Raw genomic sequence first — 19717 nt, 5'->3', positions numbered from 1 at the left:
AGGCCCAAATAGAAAGTCAGAAGGTTTGGAAAATATAAATAACATCTTCTGTTAATGACCCCACAATAATCCCTTGTGGGGTGGAGCCTGGGCGACTGAACGGAGCTGAGCGTTTACTGGCTGGATGCCCTTCCTGTCACCAATGCAGAGTTTTTTATTCAGCAGATATTTTCTCATTGTGCCCAGAGAGAGAAATATCTGCCTCTGCTTAGGATCGAACTCACAGCCTCCTAATTGTGAGGCAAGAGCTCCACCTCTATGCCACTGCACCACCCTTTGGAAAATATAAATATAATGATAACTAATTCCCAATAGATGTATTTTACAGATCAGCTCAGCTCAGATAAGAATTGGCAAAGAAACACATTCCTTAAGCCCCCATATCCTACCCTTAGGAAAGGAGCCATTGTTAAGCATTAACTGTAGGTATGTATGAAAACACCTGTCTTCTGTATGTATCCTGATATTCAAGCAAAATGTTGGAGGTGTGATTGTGATAACGCTACATATTTTCATATTTGGTGGACTTGTAAGAAAATTAAGGCCTTTTGGATAAGAATTTGGTGGATTATTCAAAATGTACTGAAGAAGAAGATAGTGTTCCTGCCGCAATTTTTCCTTTTGGGAATTATAACGGATTGTACAGGGATTGAGACTAAATTGATTCTGAATTTAATAACAGCAGCAAGATTGTTGATTGGACAATACTGGAAGAAAGAAGAGGTACCTACAATAGAAGAATGGATATTGAAAGTCATTAATTTGACTGAGATGGCTAAAATCTCAGCTTTTTTAAAAGACAATACGCAGGATTGTCAGATATCAGATATCAGATTAAGAAATATCAGATTGCCTTTGAATAATTAGGAAGTATTATTTTATGTAATGGGGAGGGGGTTGGGAGATGAAAAGATTTGGATGAGGTTAATTGGATTAGAAGAGAAAATTTTACTCTATGTTTGGTTTATGTATGACAATACCTTGTGATTGACCCGGGAAGCCGGGGGGGGGGGGGAAGGGAGGAGGGAAGGAGGGTTTCTGGGAGGGAGAGGGGAAAAAAGGGGAGAAAATGTTTTTGTTTTTTAAAACTTTTTCAATAAAAAAAAAAAGAAGATGAAAACACCTGTCTTCAAACTAGGGTTTTTCAGGTGTGTTGGACTACAACTCCCATCACATTTGTTTAGAAAACCAAATTCCTATCATACCCAGGCAAATATCATTGGCCCTATATAGGGAGGGGAGAAAAGTACATTCTAGGATATCTGGAAGGCTGGAGTAAGGTAGAAAAAGGGGAGTGAAGGAGACGTTTCCCAGACAGTATAATGAATGTGTTCATATAACTCAAGGGTGTCAAATACAACGCCTGCGAGCCAGATCCAGCCTGCAGGGTGCTTATACCTGGACCATGGGGCCAACCTGGAAACAGTGAAGGATCAGGCCGCAGTGCCTCTGCCAGCGAAAATAGAGCCTGGGAGGGCCTCACTGGCCATGCCCACCCTGGCCATGCCCACTCCAGCCACGCCCACTCTTCCCTTTGAGGTCAAACACAACCCTGATGCAGTCGTGAAATCCAATTATTTTTTTACAGTTCTGTGGGCGTGGCTCGGTGGGCGTGGAAGGGGAAGGATACTGCAAAATCCCCATTCCCACCCCACTCCTGGAGGAGGGACATTGCAAAATCTCCATTCCCACCCAATCTGGGGCCAGCCAGAGGTGGTATTTGCCAGTTCTCCAAATTACTCAAAATTTCCGCTATTGGTTCTCCAAACTGCTCAAAATTTCTGCTACTGGTTCTCCAGAACCTGTCAGAACTATTGCAGATAAACAATAACCATAATATAATATGAGCCATAATATAAACATATGGCTCACTCAACAATGACTTAAGTCATTGGTTGGTTTGTGTTTCCCCAAAATGCAGAAATCCCATTTCAGTTAAGTCTGATTTGTTTGCAACCCGTGCCAATATCAGAAAAATCCTTCATTTCCCTACCAAATTATTTGAAGCAGCAGTTTATTCCTTTGCCTCCAATAATGCTAAAAATTAACCTTTTCATGCATCCATCTAATGAGCCACATAACAGATTAAGCAGTACAATAATCACAGAAGCAGCTGAAACCGAGAGCACAAAAGCAAAGGAAGGAAAATCCAGCATTTTATGATAGAATTCATACAAAAGATCTTTAAACAAGCATAGCTTTTAAGCATTTCAGCATTTTAGTTCAATAACTTTACATTGTTTAAACTCAATTTATATTGCAGGGCTTTTAAAAGAATACTGAAAAGACTAGCTAGCTAGCTACTGTATCTATCATCTATCTATCTTAAACATGTTTATGCAGATTTTTAAAAAGAAAAGCTACTTCCATTCACTTAGCGTCAGTATGAAATGCCGTCATAGTTTGATCAATTTAAATGCCTGGAATACTGATGTTTGAACTGTTTACATGAATAAAAATCAATTTCTGTAGCCAAGGCTCAGAAAACAGATTTATAAGGATTGGTCAAGGGTTCCATGCTCATTTAGAACTGGAATTCAAACTAAATTCTGTTAACTATTTAATATTCACTTAAACACATGCAATGAATGGGTGTCCACCATGTTTCCTGCCCGTATTCTGTGCTGTGTCCTATAACTGAAAGACTTTGCTGCCCATTAAAGGATTCCAGGAAAAATCTGAGCTGCTACTATAAATGCAACAAGAGACAAAGACTGTAAGATGGAAAGTTTTTTTTTTTTCCTTTCAAAAACCACTTTGCTTCTCGAGCTAAAGCCATCTTTGGAGTCAGTATCAATATTGGCTCATGGAAAGTCAGCTTTGGCTATTCAGCATGGAAAGAGAAGAAGGATGGAACAAGAAAGCCTTGCCAGGCCACTTTGCAATTTTTCACATGGTGAGGATGTAAACTTTGGCCTGGCCCTCTTCTTGTGCAGTGTCTCTTGGTGAATTGAGTAACCCCAAATTATCCGGACACAATCCCCCTTCTTCCCAATATAACAGAGATAATGACTACGATGGAATAGATAGCATCAACAAGACCATGTACATTTCTACTGTTTCTTTTAATGAAATTGGATACCTGGGAAGGCGAGAGAGAGAGACAGAATGCTTATTGATTCATATATGGGGCAGGGAGTTACTCCATTTACACTCTTTTTGTGGACTTTCTATTGGTATCTGGTTGTAAACAGAATCCTGGACTATTTGAGCCTTTAGCCTGATCCAGCAAGAGCTTATATTTCAGAAGAACTAATAGTACTAATGAACTGTGGTGGCGCAGTGGTTAGAATGCAGTACTACAGGCTACTTCCGCTGACTGCTGGCTGCAGTTAAGCAGTTCAATTCTCACCAGGCTCAGCCTTCCATCCTTCCGCGGTGAGTAAAATGAGGACCCAGATTGTTGGGGACAATATGCTGACTTTGCAAACCGCTTAGAGAGGGCTATAAAGCACTGTGAAGCAGTATATAAGTCTAAGTGCTATTGCTATTGCACCTGTTAAACTACTCCAGGAAAATTTTCTCTCTCCTTTCCCAGACTCACTTACACAGACATATACACAAACACACCCATCTACATCAGAGGTGGGTTTCAGCAGGTTCTGACCAGTTCTGGAGAACCGGTAGTGGAACCGATAGTAAAAATTCTGACTGGCCCTGCCCCCATCTATTCTCTGCCTCCCAAGTCCCAGCAATTTGGGAGGAAATGGGGATTTTTGCAGTAGTCTTCCCCTGGAATGGGGTGGGATTGGAGATTTTGCAGTATCCTTCCCCTGGAGTGGGGTGGGAATGGAGATTTTGCAATATCCTTCCCCTGGAGTAGGGTAGGAATGGAGATTTTACAGTAACCTTCCCCTGAGTGGGATGGGAATGGAGATTTTGCAGTATCCTCCCCCTGGAGTGGGGAGGGAACGGAGATTTTACAATAACCTTCCCCTGGAGTGGGATGGGATTGGAGATTTTGCAGTATCCTTCCCCTGGAGTGGGGTGGGAATGGAGATTTTGCAGTATCCTTCCCCTGAAGTGGGGTGGGAATGGAGATTTTGCAGTATCCTTCCCCTGGAGTGGGATGGGAATGGAGATTTTACAGGATCCTTCCCCTGCCACGGCCACCAAGCCACATTCACAGAACCGGTAGTAAAAATTTTGAAACCCACCACTGAATCTACATAAACCTTCCTTTCTTTAAGGCCATTAAATAAGCTGACGGTCACATAAGGAACAGAAAGCTTCATCATTTCAGAATGTGGCCACTGTCGTCACGGATGGAAGTAAATGCCTATTAGCTGACTCTGCGTACGATCGATACATTGCACTGTGATGGTTTACGTGTCAAATTTTGGAGCAAATGTCTACAAGAGAAATGCTTGAAGTACATCCATGTGTGAATGAGGACTGTTTTTACATCTGGAGTTTTGCCGTTAGACTTCCAGAAAGACTTGATAGCAAACAGCAACCCCTGGTGACAGACCTCAATAATACATTGACATCCTTAATACCCAAGGGTATGGGGGAAAATAACTGTCAAGAGGGACACCTAGTGGTGGAATTTGATCCAGGAAGTTAGCAGAGATGCCTGCCTTATACAATTGCCTAATAATAATCCTACTGGAAAAACAGAAAAGCAAGCAAATTAATTCTTAAGACCAGAAAATCAGGTGGAACATATCACTTGTCACTTGTATGAAACTGCAGAGAAGGAAAGAGACTGGGAGTATCAATCACAAAAGATGCACTATCAGAACTTCATCTAGAGGTACATGACACAACAATTATGTCAACACTGAGAGAAAACCTTCTCACTGCCTGGTTTGAATATCACCTGAGAAATTCAATCTTGTCTTGACATCCATAGAATGTACGAAGTCTCTTAACTGTTCTTTATTTTCGTTCACGTTAGCAGAATTTCAGTGTAAAATTTAAAATACACCACAGGTATTAAAGTAGCTATTGAGTTCACTGGGAGGGAGCTATATATAATATTAAATGTGACTTATATTCACTCTCCTTTTCTTGGTCGGAGGAAGTGATATAAAAGTACAACATAGAAGAACAAATAAATGAGGACGCATATCTTATGAGAGATTCTATATCAACTCAGATGTTATCCCCATGAATGAATTAAAGATATACAGTGCATGGGAAGGAACCAGTATAGTAGGTTCACCTTTCTCCACTCTGTTCCAGAATGGAGGTATTGAATAAGTACCTGAAAATTCAAATGGTTGCCCTCAGAAGAGATCACCTGTTAGTGATCATTATCCATTCTCAGGGACACGTTCCTTAACAATATATAAAGGTGTGAGCACCTTCCACGAGTGTCAAGGATCACAAAAAAGGAAACAGGAATAGAACTTAGTGTCCTTCTCCTCCGAACATGCATTACCTCAACCAAGTGCAGGGATGGGATTATATCGGTTCAGACAATTCAGGTGAACCGGTAGCTCCAACGATCAGCTGGGAATGAACCAGTTCACCCCGACGATCAGGTCTGCCTGCCCAACCACCCCTGCACTTTACTTACCTTTATATTCTCAGCTGATTGGCATGGCAGAGCAGATTGCCGCCTCTCAGCTGTTAGTCCCAAGAGGTAACACAGAAGGTTAATATTTGTAAAACTGTATACGCACGCGCGATCACTGAACCGGTTGTTAAACCGGCAGCATCCCACCACTGACCAAGTGGCATATTTGAAATGTCTTAATACAAATACACTATGGGGACTTTAAAACCAGGCAGCCAGTCCTGCAAAGGGCTTTAAATCCAAAGGCTCTTTCTAGACTTATATTCTAGATGGTGCTTGCTAACTAAGGCATCTTGATAGGATCCAAGACACAGGCCAATAGTTTGGAATTGTGGGAAATGTAAATAGTGTGGGAGCACTATTAAGAAGCAATTAAAGTCAAAACAACAACAACAACAACAACAAATATCTATCCAGACTAGAAAAAACTTTATGCCCATTCAGGGCTGAACTGAGTACGAGGCCTCTCCTTTTTCCTTCCCACCCAGACACGAGCAGTTTATTTCCCTTCCAAAACATTAAAAAAAAAAAAAAAGTTTCCCAGAACTTTTCAGAGGCAAGCTGATATTTGCAGCTGGAGGGCTGAACATGGAAGAGCACTGCAGGTACTTTATTCTCAGTTTAGATGGGACAATGGCAATTCCTTCCTTCTAGAGACATTTGCAACTTAAGGGAATCTTAGCAGGAATATATATATTTCTCCCGTGTAAAATTGGAAGTGTCTTGGAGACCTGAAGATGACGAATGAGACTTTGTCGAAACGTCGCCAAGACACTTCCAATTTTACGCGGGAGAAAACCCGAATAACCAAAGACCTACATATATATATATATATATACACACATACATATTTATATATATGTATATATATATATATATATATATATATATATATATATATATATATATATATATATATATATATATATATAATGAACCATGGCCACAAGGGGAGTTCTGCAGAGCAAGATTTCAGGCTTTATTTAACCAAATGACGCCTCTGGTACTTGACTAAGCCTGTATAGCATGTTAGCTAACAGCAGCATTACTGAGCCAGCAAATAAGCAACCAAGCCATGCACCTTTGTGAAGGATGCACAATACCTTGTCTTAGACACAGTAGCACATCTCTCCACCTCCACTCCCACTATTACTCTGTACACACCACCTGCTGCAGCAACAGAGCTCATTACACTTCTCAATTGATTAGGCAGAAAGGCCTATTTTTCTTTGGCTGGCAGAGGTACGCCTATGTTAAAGCACAAAACTCTTTCTGTGCTAAGAATGAAAAGACAGCTTATTCCTTCAAAGGAAAATTTGGTACTCTTGATGGACCATCATTTTCATCTGCCTGCAATTTGGCAGTTCAAATCCCTCCAGGCTCAAGGTTGACTCAGCCTTCCATCCTTCCAAGGTGGGTAAAATGAGGATCCAGATTGCTGGGGGGCCATAAGCTGACTCTGTAAACCACTTAGGGAGGGCTGTAAAAGGACTATGAAGCAGTATATAAGTCTAAGTGCCATTGCTATTGCTATTTTTATTTACTAAACTGAAAACTGTGCAAAACATGTGGGTGCTACATCAGAGAGAGAGATGGATGGATGATAGATGATGGAGTCTAAGTGCCATTGCTATTGCTATTTTATTTACTAAACTGAAAACTGTGCAAAACATGTGGGTGCTACATCAGAGAGAGACAGAGAGGTGGGGAGAGAGAGAGATGGATGGATGATAGGTGATAGATGATGATACATGATAGATGATGATACATGATAGATGATGATACATGATAGATGATGGAGTCTAAGTGCCATTGCTATTGCTATTGCTATTGCTATTTTATTTACTAAACTGAAAACTGTGCAAAACATGTGGGTGCTACATCAGAGAGAGAGATGGATGGATGATAGATGATGGAGTCTAAGTGCCATTGCTATTGCTATTTTATTTACTAAACTGAAAACTGTGCAAAACATGTGGGTGCTACATCAGAGAGAGAGATGGATGGATGATAGATGATGATACATGATAGATGATAGATGATGATACATGATAGATGATGATACATGATAGATGATGATACATGATAGATGATGATAGATGATGATGATACATGATAGGTGATGATAGATGATGATACATGATAGATGATGGAGTCTAAGTGCTATTGCTATTGCTATTGCTATTGCTATTGCTATTGCTATTTTATTTACTAAACTGAAAACTGTGCAAAACATTAAAAAAAAAAGTTTCCCAGAACTTTTCAGAGGCAAGCTGATATTTGCAGCTGGAGGGCTGAACATGGAAGAGCACTGCAGGTACTTTATTCTCAGTTTAGATGGGACAATGGCAATTCCTTCCTTCTAGAGACATTTGCAACTTAAGGGAATCTTAGCAGGAATATATATATAATGGACCATGGCCACAAGGGGAGTTCTGCAGAGCAAGATTTCAGGCTTTATTTAACCAAATGAAGCCTCTGGTACTTGACTAAGCCTGTATAGCATGTTAGCTAACAGCAGCATTACTGAGCCAGCAAATAAGCAACCAAGCCATGCACCTTTGTGAAGGACGCACAATACCTTGTCTTAGACACAGTAGCACATCTCTCCACCTCCACTCCCACTATTACTCTGTACACACCACCTGCTGCAGCAACAGAGCTCATTACACTTCTCAATTGATTAGGCAGAAAGGCCTATTTTTCTTTGGCTGGCAGAGGTACGCCTATGTTAAAGCACAAAACTCTTTCTGTGCTAAGAATGAAAAGACAGCTTATTCCTTCAAAGGAAAATTTGGTACTCTTGATGGACCATCATTTTCATCTGCCTGCAATTTGGCAGTTCAAATCCCTCCAGGCTCAAGGTTGACTCAGCCTTCCATCCTTCCGAGGTGGGTAAAATGAGGACCCAGATTGCTGGGGGGCCATAAGCTGACTCTGTAAACCACTTAGGGAGGGCTGTAAAAGGACTATGAAGCAGTATATAAGTCTAAGTGCCATTGCTATTGCTATTTTTATTTACTAAACTGAAAACTGTGCAAAACATGTGGGTGCTACATCAGAGAGAGACAGAGAGAGGTGGGGGAGAGAGAGAGAGATGGATGGATGGATGGATGGATGGATGGATGGATGGATGGATGGATGGATGATAGGTGATAGATGATAGATGATAGATGATAGATGATAGATGATAGATGATAGATGATAGATGATAGATGATAGATGATGATACATGATAGATGATAGATGATAGATGATGATACATGATAGGTGATGATAGATGATAGATGATGATACATGATAGATGATAGATGATAGATGATAGATGATAGATGATAGATGATAGATGATAGATGATGATAGATGATGATAGATGATGATAGATGATGGAGTCTAAGTGCTATTGCTATTGCTATTTTTCTCTACTGCCAAACACCAAGTGTATAGGGATAGGGAACCTGAAGTTCTCTAGCTGTTGCTGTATTACAACTCCCAGCCCACAGGGGTGGGCTGCTGGGGGTTTGCAGGGGTTCGGGAGAACCTCTTGCTAAGATTCTGTGTAGTTTGGAGAACTCCCAAATCCCACTCCTGACTGGCCCCGCTCACCCCACCCCTCCCCTCCCAGGAGTCCCCACGCAGCTCATTTTGGATGCAGGTAAGTGCAAGGCGCGCGCGGAGGCTCAGGGTGGGCGAAAAACGGGCCTACTGGAAGTTTGGGAAGGCTGGCCTCCAGAGGACCTCTGGAGCCTGGAGCATTTTTGCCCTCCCAGAGGCTCGAGGAAAGCCTCCGGAGTCCAGGGAGGGCAGAAACACCCCAGAGCCTGGGGATAGCAGAAATGCCGTGGTCCAGGAGGCCGACTAAGCCACGCCCACCATGGCCATGCCCACCAAGCAATCAAGCAGAGAACCCCTTGCTAAAATTTTTGAAGCCCACCCCAGACTAGCCACCATGGTTTGTGCTGAGGGATGCCAAGAGCTAAGGTTTAATAACACCAGTAAAGTCATAGTTTCCCCATCCATGATCTATATAACCCTATGGAAAATGATCTGATGAGCTTTAGAACTGTGCACTTTTGCAAAGGAATACTTCTCCTCTCCAGAAATTTTAGGAAAGTGCTTCTTTGAAACGAAACAGTTTCAAAATTTTGATAACGCCAGTGTCTTTATATGCATAGTGCATATATAGAAGCCAATACTTGTTTAATTGATCAAGATAGAGCAATGTTTTCTCAAGGCGAAATGGCACAGCTACAGGTGCTTGCAGCTGATGTATCTTTGATCAGCTATTAATTTTTTTCCTTCTATTTTGAACACATTATTGCCCCCAAGATTATGATAAAGTACTTATTTTTTTTAAAAAAATGTGCTATTTTGCTATTTAACCTGCCCCAACTTAGTATCCTTCAGATGCGTTCATATTTTGTAGGGTTTTCCAACAGATTATAATGGCAATATTTTTCTGTCTAAGACTACTGTTTTCAAGATTTCTTTCATTAAGAATTGAGAATAAACACTTACAGTAAAACTGAGGGTAATGTTGCACCAAATATTTTTCTTTCTTTTTTTAAACATTCATTAGATGAACTTATAAATAACTATAACTTCTAATTGTAACAATATAACTCTCAAATTATATTGTTATAACAATATAACTCTCAAATAGTGGTCAGTGGTGAAATCCAATTTTTTTTATTCTGTGGGCGTGGCTTGGTGGGCGTGGTGTGGCTTGGTGGATGTGGCAGGGGAAGGATACTGCAAAATCTCCATTCCCACCCCACTCTGGGGCCAGCCAGAGGTGGTATTTGCCAGTTCTCCGAACTACTCAAAATTCCCGCTGCCGGTTCTCCAGAACCTATCAGAACCTGCTGAATTTCACCCTGGATCAGGTTGATAATTCATTCTTCTACTTCAGCCCATCATATGAGAAATACCCTTACCATTATAATCCTTCTTATATTCCTTCTAAGGAATATAAGAACATGAAGACAGTCAACTTGACTAAATTATAACAAAATAACAAACAGAGTTGGAAGGGACCTTGGAGGTCTTCTAGTCCAACCCACTAAAACAACTATGAGGAATCTCCAGTTTATGAGCAACATGTACCCCCTAACTTTCCTCAGTTGACGTGGTTTAGAATATCATTTTCAGATCCTTTTCTCTTCCACAAGGCCAAATCATTCCATATTTATCATCCTTATTTCTCCTGTGTAGGGAGCATCTTATTAAAAGTCCAACTCGATTCCAATAGGTATATTACCAAGGTGCCAAAGAAACTGGGTATAGCACAGCGATCTAAATACATTTCTTCCTTGTAAAACAGATCTGGATTCAAATGTTAACCAAGAGGAATGGATAGGTTAATAAATGAAGGATTTTGGTGGGGAATTATTCTGGGGCATTGTTAATTCAGCAAGGACAGTTGAATAAAAAGTATATTTGGTTAATGTTTGGGGCTTTGTTATGGTTGTATGTTATAAGAAATTACAGAATAACAGCTCTCTTTTCGAATAATGATCAGTTTTTATTTACTAAACTGAAAACTGCAAAAAGTATGGGTGCTATGTCAGAAAGAGAAAGAGAGCGGGAGGGAGGGAGGGAGATGATGATGGATGGATGGATGGATGGATGGATGGATGGATGGATGGATGGATGGATGGATGGATGGATAATAGATAGATGATAGATGATGGATGATAGATGATAGATGATAGATGATGAAGTCTAAGTGCTATTGCTATTGCTATTTTTATTTACTAAACTGAAAACTGCAAAAAGTGTGGGTACTACGTCAGAGAGAGAGAGAGAGAGAGAGAGATGATGGATGGATGGATGATAGATAGATAGATACAAATCTTTCTCTTTCTCTCTCTCTCTCTCTCACACACACACACACACACAGAAACACTCTAAATTACTTTATTCATTGGACCATCCAAATACTCCTCCATGAAAGCATGATATCCTGGATGAAACCACGGATCCATTTAGACCAGAACTGTCTGCTTTGTCAACAGTTTCTGTGAGGGTTTTCCTCTGTAGTTTCATCCTTTGAATAGAAATCTTGGATACCGGAACTCTATTTCCTTGTCAACAGGAAATTTAAAGGATTACATTTAGGAGCATTGATGGAAAATCTCCTAATCCAATTATTTCTTTTTAAAAAAAAAAGATATTACCTTGAGGTTTGGGTTTGATAAGCTTCCCACAAGGCTTTGAAATGGTGACGGTTTTCTGGCAGTCCGCATTGTGCAAAGCTCGTTTTAGATTTCCAGTTCGAGTCTTCAGAGCAGTGTTTAGATCACACTCTCCCCAGGCCTGGAACTGATATTTACATTCCGCTGTGAAAAATAAATGGCCATGTTACTTTTTTTAAATATCAGCAGCTGAAAAAAAGCAAGGCTCGGTATAATAACAAGGATATTTTATCCAGCCTTTATTTAGAATAATGCAGGCAATAAGGCAGATTTTCATGGCGGAACCATAAAACCACTTCCACTGTCACTGTATCATGGGCTCGAAATTGAATTTGTACAAATGAATTAAGCAGGTTTTCAAACACACTCCCGAAAGGTATTGGCTCCAGCTCATTAGAAACAGAGGTATAAACAAGATGGAAATGGAGTGCCCACAAACCCAGGATGCAAATTGCATACTGATGTCACAATCACAGCTCTCTGAATGCCTGGTAACAGAATCGCAAGGAAAATTTACTATAGAGCAAATGCCTTTTGAAAGGATGGAAGGGGAAAATAATGTGAGAATGATGTACAAATACCTTTGTACAGCCGTGAAGTTTTGTTAATCTTATTGTATTCTGCTAATCATCCTAGAATTACCTCAAAATTCTCCTATGTACCATTTTATTACAAAATGGTAGCACCATTTTATACGGCACTAGTAAGACCACACTTAGAATACTTTGAAGTATTCCTAGCAGGACTAGCAGATTCTGTAACAGCTTTGTTCCCTATGCCATCCTTCTGGTAAACTCACAAGATTCATTTTTCTTGCCATGTACATGTTTACATTCGAACTAGGCTGTGTTGTTTCTCTGTGTCATGTAATATATGTGGGTATATGCTTATTATGTATGTATGTATTTATTTATTTATTTATTTATTTTTGTCGTGTTTAAAGGTAAAGGTAAAGGTTCCCCTCGCACATATGTGCTAGTCGTACCCAACTCTAGGGGGCAGTGCTCATCTCCGTTTCAAAGACAAAATGCCAGCGCTGTCCGAAGACGTCTCCGTGGTCATGTGGCCGGCATGACTAAATGCCAAAGGTGCATGGAACGCTGTTACCTTCCCGCCAAAGGTGGTCCCTATTTTTTACTTGCATTTTTTACATGCTTTCAAACTGCTAGGTTGGCAGAAGCTGGGGCAAGGAACGGGAGCTCACTCAATTCGAACCACTGAACTGCCAACCTTTCAATTGAAAAGCTCAGCATCTAAGCCACTGAGTCACCATGTCCCTCTCTTTTGTCATGTTTAGGTAGTGTATATTGGAGGTGGTGACCCTTTGACAGTTGTATGCAACAAAATTTCATTTTAATGTATGCCGATTAGTGTAAATTTAAATGACAACAAAGTTATTCTAAGTTTTCTAAGTCTGCATCCAGTTTTGGTCACCACAATACAGAAAAGTTGCTGAGTGCAAAGAAGGACAATAAAGGGGACTGGAGGCTAAAGCATATGATGAATGGTTATGGGAACTGAGTAATTCTATGTAACAAAGAGATGGACTAGGGTTGACATAATAGCATTCTTCCAATATTTGAGGGTTTGCCACAGAGAGAAGGGGGTCAACCAATTATCCCAAACACATGAGAGCAGGATAAGAAATTACAGATGGAAGATTATCAAGGAGAAAGCCAATATAGAACTAAGGAGAAATTTCCTGACCGTGAAAACAATAAATCAGTGGAATGGCTTGCCTCCAGAAGCTATGGGTGCTCCATCACTGGAGGTTTTTTGGAAGAATTTGGACAGCCACTTATCCCAAAAGGTACAGAGCATTCTCCTTGAGCAAAGAGTTGAACTAGAAGACCTCCAAGATCCCTTTCAACTCTGTTATTCTGTATTCTGTCGAAATGGACCTTAGGCCCATTATAGAATCTAGATAAAATAGTACAATATGTATAAAACAAATAGTAGTAAAAACAAAAACAAAAATGATACAGTAACAAAGTAAAATTGAAAAGCTCATCTTTGTTTTCAATTGTAAAGAGCAAAAAGGCAGGATAGAGGAAAACAAAGCTAAAGGGAAAAGAAATAGTGAGAACTAGAAGAATCCAGGCAAAAGAAGTGAATAATAAAAGGAGGGGGCAAACAATTTAAGCACACAACTAAATAAAATAAAGATCAGTGGTAGGGCTGGGTTGTCAAAAAAAAAGATAGCAGCCACAACCATGTGATTAAAACCCTGCCGTTCTTTGTGTATGTATGGAAAAGTTTTCAGCTACATAGTTCTGGCCACCATCTTGAGATATTTGACAATCCCCACCACCACAGATACACTCTTGATGAAGAGTGTAGAAATGATCAAATCCAGGTATACATCTATTAACTTTTATCACTCTGCTAAAGAATTGGGAAAGAGTTCATCTTACATTTATTCACTTCAACTGATTGTTGTGATCCGCCGGCGGCCTGTGGAGCTGGCAGCAGAGTCTGACGGGTTTTTTTTATTTATTTATTTACATTTATATCCCGCCCTTCTCCGAAGACTCAGGGCGGCTTACAGTGTATAAGGCAATAGTCTCATTCTATTTGTATATTTACAAAGTCAACTTATTGCCCCCCCCAACGATCTGGGTCCTCATTTTACCTACCTTATAAAGGATGGAAGGCTGAGTCAACCTTGGGCCGGGCTTGAACCTGCAGTAATTGCAGGCTGCTGTGTTTTAATAACAGGCTTCTTACAGCCCTAGCTACCATGGCCTAGGTGAGGAGGCTGGGAAGGAACATGGGCCAGTCCTGGAGTCTGAGGAAGGCTCGGATGAGGGCTCTGTGTCAGAGGCAGAGATGGGGCCAGGGCCATCTGAGTGTTATGTGCTGACTCCAGAGCCTCCAGAGTCAGACATCAGCGAGGCAGAGGAACAGGGGGAGCATGCGCAGAACTGCCAGAAGCCAAGAACAGTTAAGACAAAAGGGATGACTTGAGAGTAGGGCTGTGAGATGATTGGCCCCTCCCATAAGACATAAAGGAGGAGCAAAGGCACACGAGCCTTTGCAGGAAGCAACTTCGTTCATTCTGGTCGGTTTAAATTCTGAAGCTCTGTTTTGACTCTGTACTCCATGTGGCCTTGCAAAGCTAATTGCCAATTAGGTCTTTGGCAGCATATCAAGGGAGATAAAGGTGAGTGCTTATCAGCCTTATCCCAAAGGACTGTAGCAGACTTCTGTCGGACTCTTTACAAACTATTTGTGACTCATTATGGGCCATGAATGAACAGAATTCACAGCTGTTGAAATAAAAAGAGGGTTTTTGGAACTAATCGTGTGCTTTTCACTGGCTCAGGAAGCCTAGGTCAGAACATTGATAAAGTCTGATACCAGTCAAGAAATCTTCTGGGAAATAGAATTAAAAGGGAAATTATAAAGCTTAATTCATCCTCATAGAATTAACCTCACACCACCCACCCAAATGCCCCTCCCACATGTATTACTCAATCCTTCTTCTCTACAAAGTTTTGGACATTGGTAGCACCTTCTAAAGATTAGGTAACTTTTTGGAACGTATCCTTTCATTAGATGATGAAGTGGGTTCACTATGATAGAACTTTAAATACAAAGAATTGAAGGGAGTAGGATCAAGAAAACAAGGTGGGAAGCTAAAAACCCACTACCCATCTTGAAGATTTCTATAATAGAGTAGAACTTTTTATTGTGTTGTAATTTGATCTTTCTAGTATTATTGTGGTGGCAAAGTTCTCTGTCCCATCACTATTACCTTGAGATTGGTGATGAAAGATCCGAGGAATTTGAAATCTTTCCTATATAGCAGGCTACCATGAAATTCTGTAATTAGCAGGGTAAGCAAGAGAGCTCAACAGCTCCCCATATCTGAACTGAAGTGATATCCACTCATTCCTGCATCAATAGAGACCTTTACTTGCTGTTCCCATTCCCTAACTTTACCCTGCCACTCTTTCACTTGTCTTTCCTCCAAGGTCATGGATAAAAAAAAATCTAACATATGTTGCATGCCTTGAGTCTGACCTTGGATGGTGTTCAAACAATGGGAAAATTACTACTTTAACATTGACATATCTGAAGACAGCTTCAATCTGACTCATTCATGGGCTGAAAATGAGCAGTGTGCCTTGAGAATGAGGCTGGAGAAAATGCTGTTATGGCATGTTTGTGCTATGGATAGATGAATGAGAGGAAAGATCAAAAGGGAAAGCCCCAAGAATGGTGAACAAGAAGGTGGAAAGGACATATTCTACAACAGAACCACATCCAAGGTTCCTCATTGCAGTTGACAGAATAGTAAGAATAAGATTTTGGCTGTAAATCAGTGTGCAAATTGTCCTCCATGTATTTAAAATACATGGAATCTATCATTGACACCATGATCTTTCTACCTTTAAATTTCATTGAAACTTTTGATGTTAGGGATACTCTACAAGCCCTCTGTTGCCAAAAAGTTCTTCCATTTTCATTGCAATATAAGACGTGTGAAAAATCCCTTGGGTTAGAATTCAGCCTGATCCCTGTGCAGTCCATAGAATGCTGAGGAGCTGGGTAAATTTATCTTTCATGTATGGATGATCAGCTGTTATTCAGATTGTAAGGAAAAAAATGTAAACCTGGAAATGGTGGAAGAAAGTAGAAGAGATTGACCAGTACCGTGTTTCCCCAAAATAAGACCCTGCCTTATATTTTTTGAATCCTGAAATAAGTGCTTGGCCTTATTTTCGGGGAAGTCTTACTATTTTGGGGTGTATAGAGCAAGACAGGGTTCCTCCTGCCGTCTTACCTGATTTCCAGCTCTGTCTCCCTAACCCTAACCAGAGGAAATGGCGGAGACCAGCTCACATGCGTTTAAATATTTTTTGGGAGGGCTTATTTTCGGGGGAGGGCTTATTTATGGGAAAACAAGGTAGCAAGGTGGATGAATCCAGTTATAGAGGAAATGAATGTACCACTGGAAGATGTGAAAGGCCAGTCTCAAAATGAATCATCCTTGACAAGGTCCATTTATGTGGTCCCTAAGAGTTAGCAATGCACTGATGACATAATTTATCTGTTCATTACAGAAGAAGAGACCATCTTCCTCAGGATCCCTTGTGATAGGTAGCTGTAACTTCAGCTACTCTTACAGTGGAATCTTTTCCCTAGTCTGCAATAATTTAAGATAATTGTCCAGAGGGCAGGACAAGAAATAATGGTTGGAAACTGATCAAAGAGGAAAGCAATCTGGAATTAAGGAGAAAGTTCCTAACTGAAAGGACAGTTAACCAGTGGAACAGCTTGCCTCCATAAATTGTGGGTTTTCCAACACTTAAGATTTTTAAGAATAGACTGGGCAGTCCCTTGTCTGAGATGGTATAGGTTTTCCTACTTGAGTAGGGGGCTGGACTAGAAGACCTCCAAGGTCCCTTCCAGCTCTATTCTATTCATGATTCAGAATTTCCCCAGACCAAGATTTTAATCATGTTTTCTTACCCCTATCAACTCTTATTATTTAGTTATTTTGTCATTTAAAAAAGGCAGGGATTGCAGCTCCGTAGTGAGAAAATTGCAGAGGCCACATTAAACAGTGGAACTTCTTGACTTGGGAGATTACTTTGGTACCTTCTCTGGAGGCCTTCTTTAGGGAGATATTTTACTATATCTGGTATTTTACTTTAACTACAAGCATGCTTGTTTTTACTCTTCATTTAGAATAAAACTTTGTATGAATTTATTTTAGGGGGCACAATGGATCAGGGGTTAAAGATGCCGAACTTGTCAGCTGGAAAGCTTGTCAGAGTATATCCATAGACTGGGATAGGCAACAAGGTCAGCCAATGAATAAACATGGCAACTGGGTCAGCCAATGAGCGCTGTTTGGAAACTGAAACAGTTTGGAGTCTGGGCATGGCTAAACTAGTCTGTCTGCTGAACTGAAACCGGAAACTCTTCTCTTTTCTGCTTGTGTATGTTTGTCCTCTCTACCATGTTGGAAGAACCACTCTTGGTATTGTATATATGTCTCATGTGTTATTATGTATATAAAGAGAAGTTAATGAATCCTGCTGAATAAGTTACCTGTGTGTACTTTCTGATTTGATTTCTGCAACAAACTATAACAAAGCTGACAGCCCGGGTTCAAAACCCAAATGCCACGTAACACCCATTACCTGCCCCAGCTCCTACCCACCTAGCAATCTGAAAGCATACAAATGTGAGTAAATAAATAGACAGAAAAATACATTCTCACTTGGGTAGGAAGTGTTCCATGCATCTCAATGTATAGTCATACTGGCCACATGACCATGGAAGTGTCTTTGGACAATGCTGGCTCCCTGGGCTAAGAAGAGGAGATGAGCACCACCCTTTAGAGTCAGACACAAATGGACAGGGGAAACCTTTACAACTTACCTTTGTCAATTTATTTCACTGTAAGCTAAGGGTCTGTGGCAAAAAGCACATGGGGTAGTATCACAGTTCCAATTCCCACATTTTGAGCCACTTTCATGGGGTGCCAATTAAAATTCTGCACAAAATACTTCTTCTGCAGCAGGTAAGGCTTTCCTGAAGGCCTCTGCAGCCAATAAAAGAGCTCTGAATTGATCTGGAGCTTTGTAATCAGCTACAGAGGCCTTCAGGAAAGCCTTAGCTAGCCTTGCCGGTTGCAAATGAAATGGTCTGGCGAGGCAGGTGTCGGGGTGTGCCAAGCTTGGCTACAACTGTCCAAAGGTAAGTAATAGGGTAGCTCCATCCCCCATCCCCACTCTAGCTTAATTTTTACCCATGCACTCTGGAATGGGTGGGATCTTAATTAGGGCTTATTTTGGGACGCACATGTAAAAATCAAGCTATGATTTACTTTCAAGTTAGGTTGTACTTTGGGGGAAACAGGCAGTGGTGGGATTCAGCCAATTCGCACCACTTCGGGAGAACTGGTTGTTAACTTTCTGAGCGGTTTGGCAAACTGGTTGTTGGGAGAAAATATTAGGGCAGAGAACCGGTTGTTAAATCACTTGAATCCCGCCACTGAAAACAGGGTATGAAGGACGTTCATACAAACTGCCCCTGTAATTTACAGAGATGGATGTGTGGCATAATTAAATAATAATCCAGAGGAACAAAATACACTTCCCCATCTTGCCAGATATGCTGAGGAATGTTTCCACGTGGAAAGGTATGAAGAACAAAAATAAAAATTCTGGGGCTAGAAGAGGGCAAAGCAGCAATTCTTCAAGCCCAGAGGACCGCAAGGAGAAGAGACATGGAATTGAGCTGAGCAATATTATTCAGCTGGTGTCCCATAAATTCTGGATCAAATTTTTGTTTCTTGTATTGAAAACTGCAAAAACTGATATTTTTCTAATATCAGCTTTAATAAACATATTATTAGCCATTTGGGGCAATACGTAAGTGCTAGAGGTTCAGAAGTGAGTTTATGTCTATCGGTGTGCCTTTATAGGTAGTTTTTGACTTACAACATTTGTTAAGTGACCAAAGTTATGGCACTGGAAAAAAGTGAGTTATGACCATTTTTCACACTTATAACTGTTGCAACATCCCTGGCGGTCATGTGATCAAAATTTGGATGCTTGAGAACTGACATGTATTTATGATGCTTGCAATGTCCCGGGGTCATGTGATCACCTTTGATAGGCAAAGTCAATCGGGAAGCCAGATTTATCTAATAATCACGCTAATAACTTAACAACTGCAGTGGTTCACTTAACAACTGTGGCAAGAAAGGTCATAAAATAAGGCAAAATTCACTTACCAATGTCTTGCTTAGCAAAAAGAAATTTTCAGTTCATTTGTGGTCATAAATCGGAGACTACTTTTATACAACACACACACACTATAAAATACTCCAGATAAGCTTTCCTTTCTTTTCATTCATCTTTCTTGGTAAGTTGAAGAGGGGAATGAAAGTTTGCCAAATAGATTTCCCTGCCTGATTCAATATACCATATGCTAAATGTTTGGATCAAGTCATTGACTACTAACAAAGTCATTC

The 19717-nt window shown here is 40.5% G+C and overlaps 1 protein-coding gene across 3 annotated transcripts in view; it reads right to left on the bottom strand.

The window, feature by feature from the left end:
- The window catches only part of PTN (pleiotrophin), a 139155-nt gene that overhangs the window by 20572 nt on the left and 98866 nt on the right, over positions 1-19717 (bottom strand). For all 3 annotated transcript variants that reach the window (XM_058191530.1, XM_058191529.1, XM_058191531.1), the window contains one exon: positions 11704-11865. In XM_058191530.1, coding sequence (XP_058047513.1) covers positions 11704-11865 — 162 coding nt within the window. The remainder of the gene's footprint in view (positions 1-11703; positions 11866-19717) is intronic.

Source organism: Ahaetulla prasina, chromosome 7 (genome assembly GCF_028640845.1).
Source record: "Ahaetulla prasina isolate Xishuangbanna chromosome 7, ASM2864084v1, whole genome shotgun sequence".
In the NCBI taxonomy this organism is placed as follows: Eukaryota; Metazoa; Chordata; class Lepidosauria; order Squamata; family Colubridae; genus Ahaetulla; species Ahaetulla prasina.
Note: the sequence above shows the minus strand (reverse complement) of the source record. Positions and strands in the feature narration are given on the sequence as shown.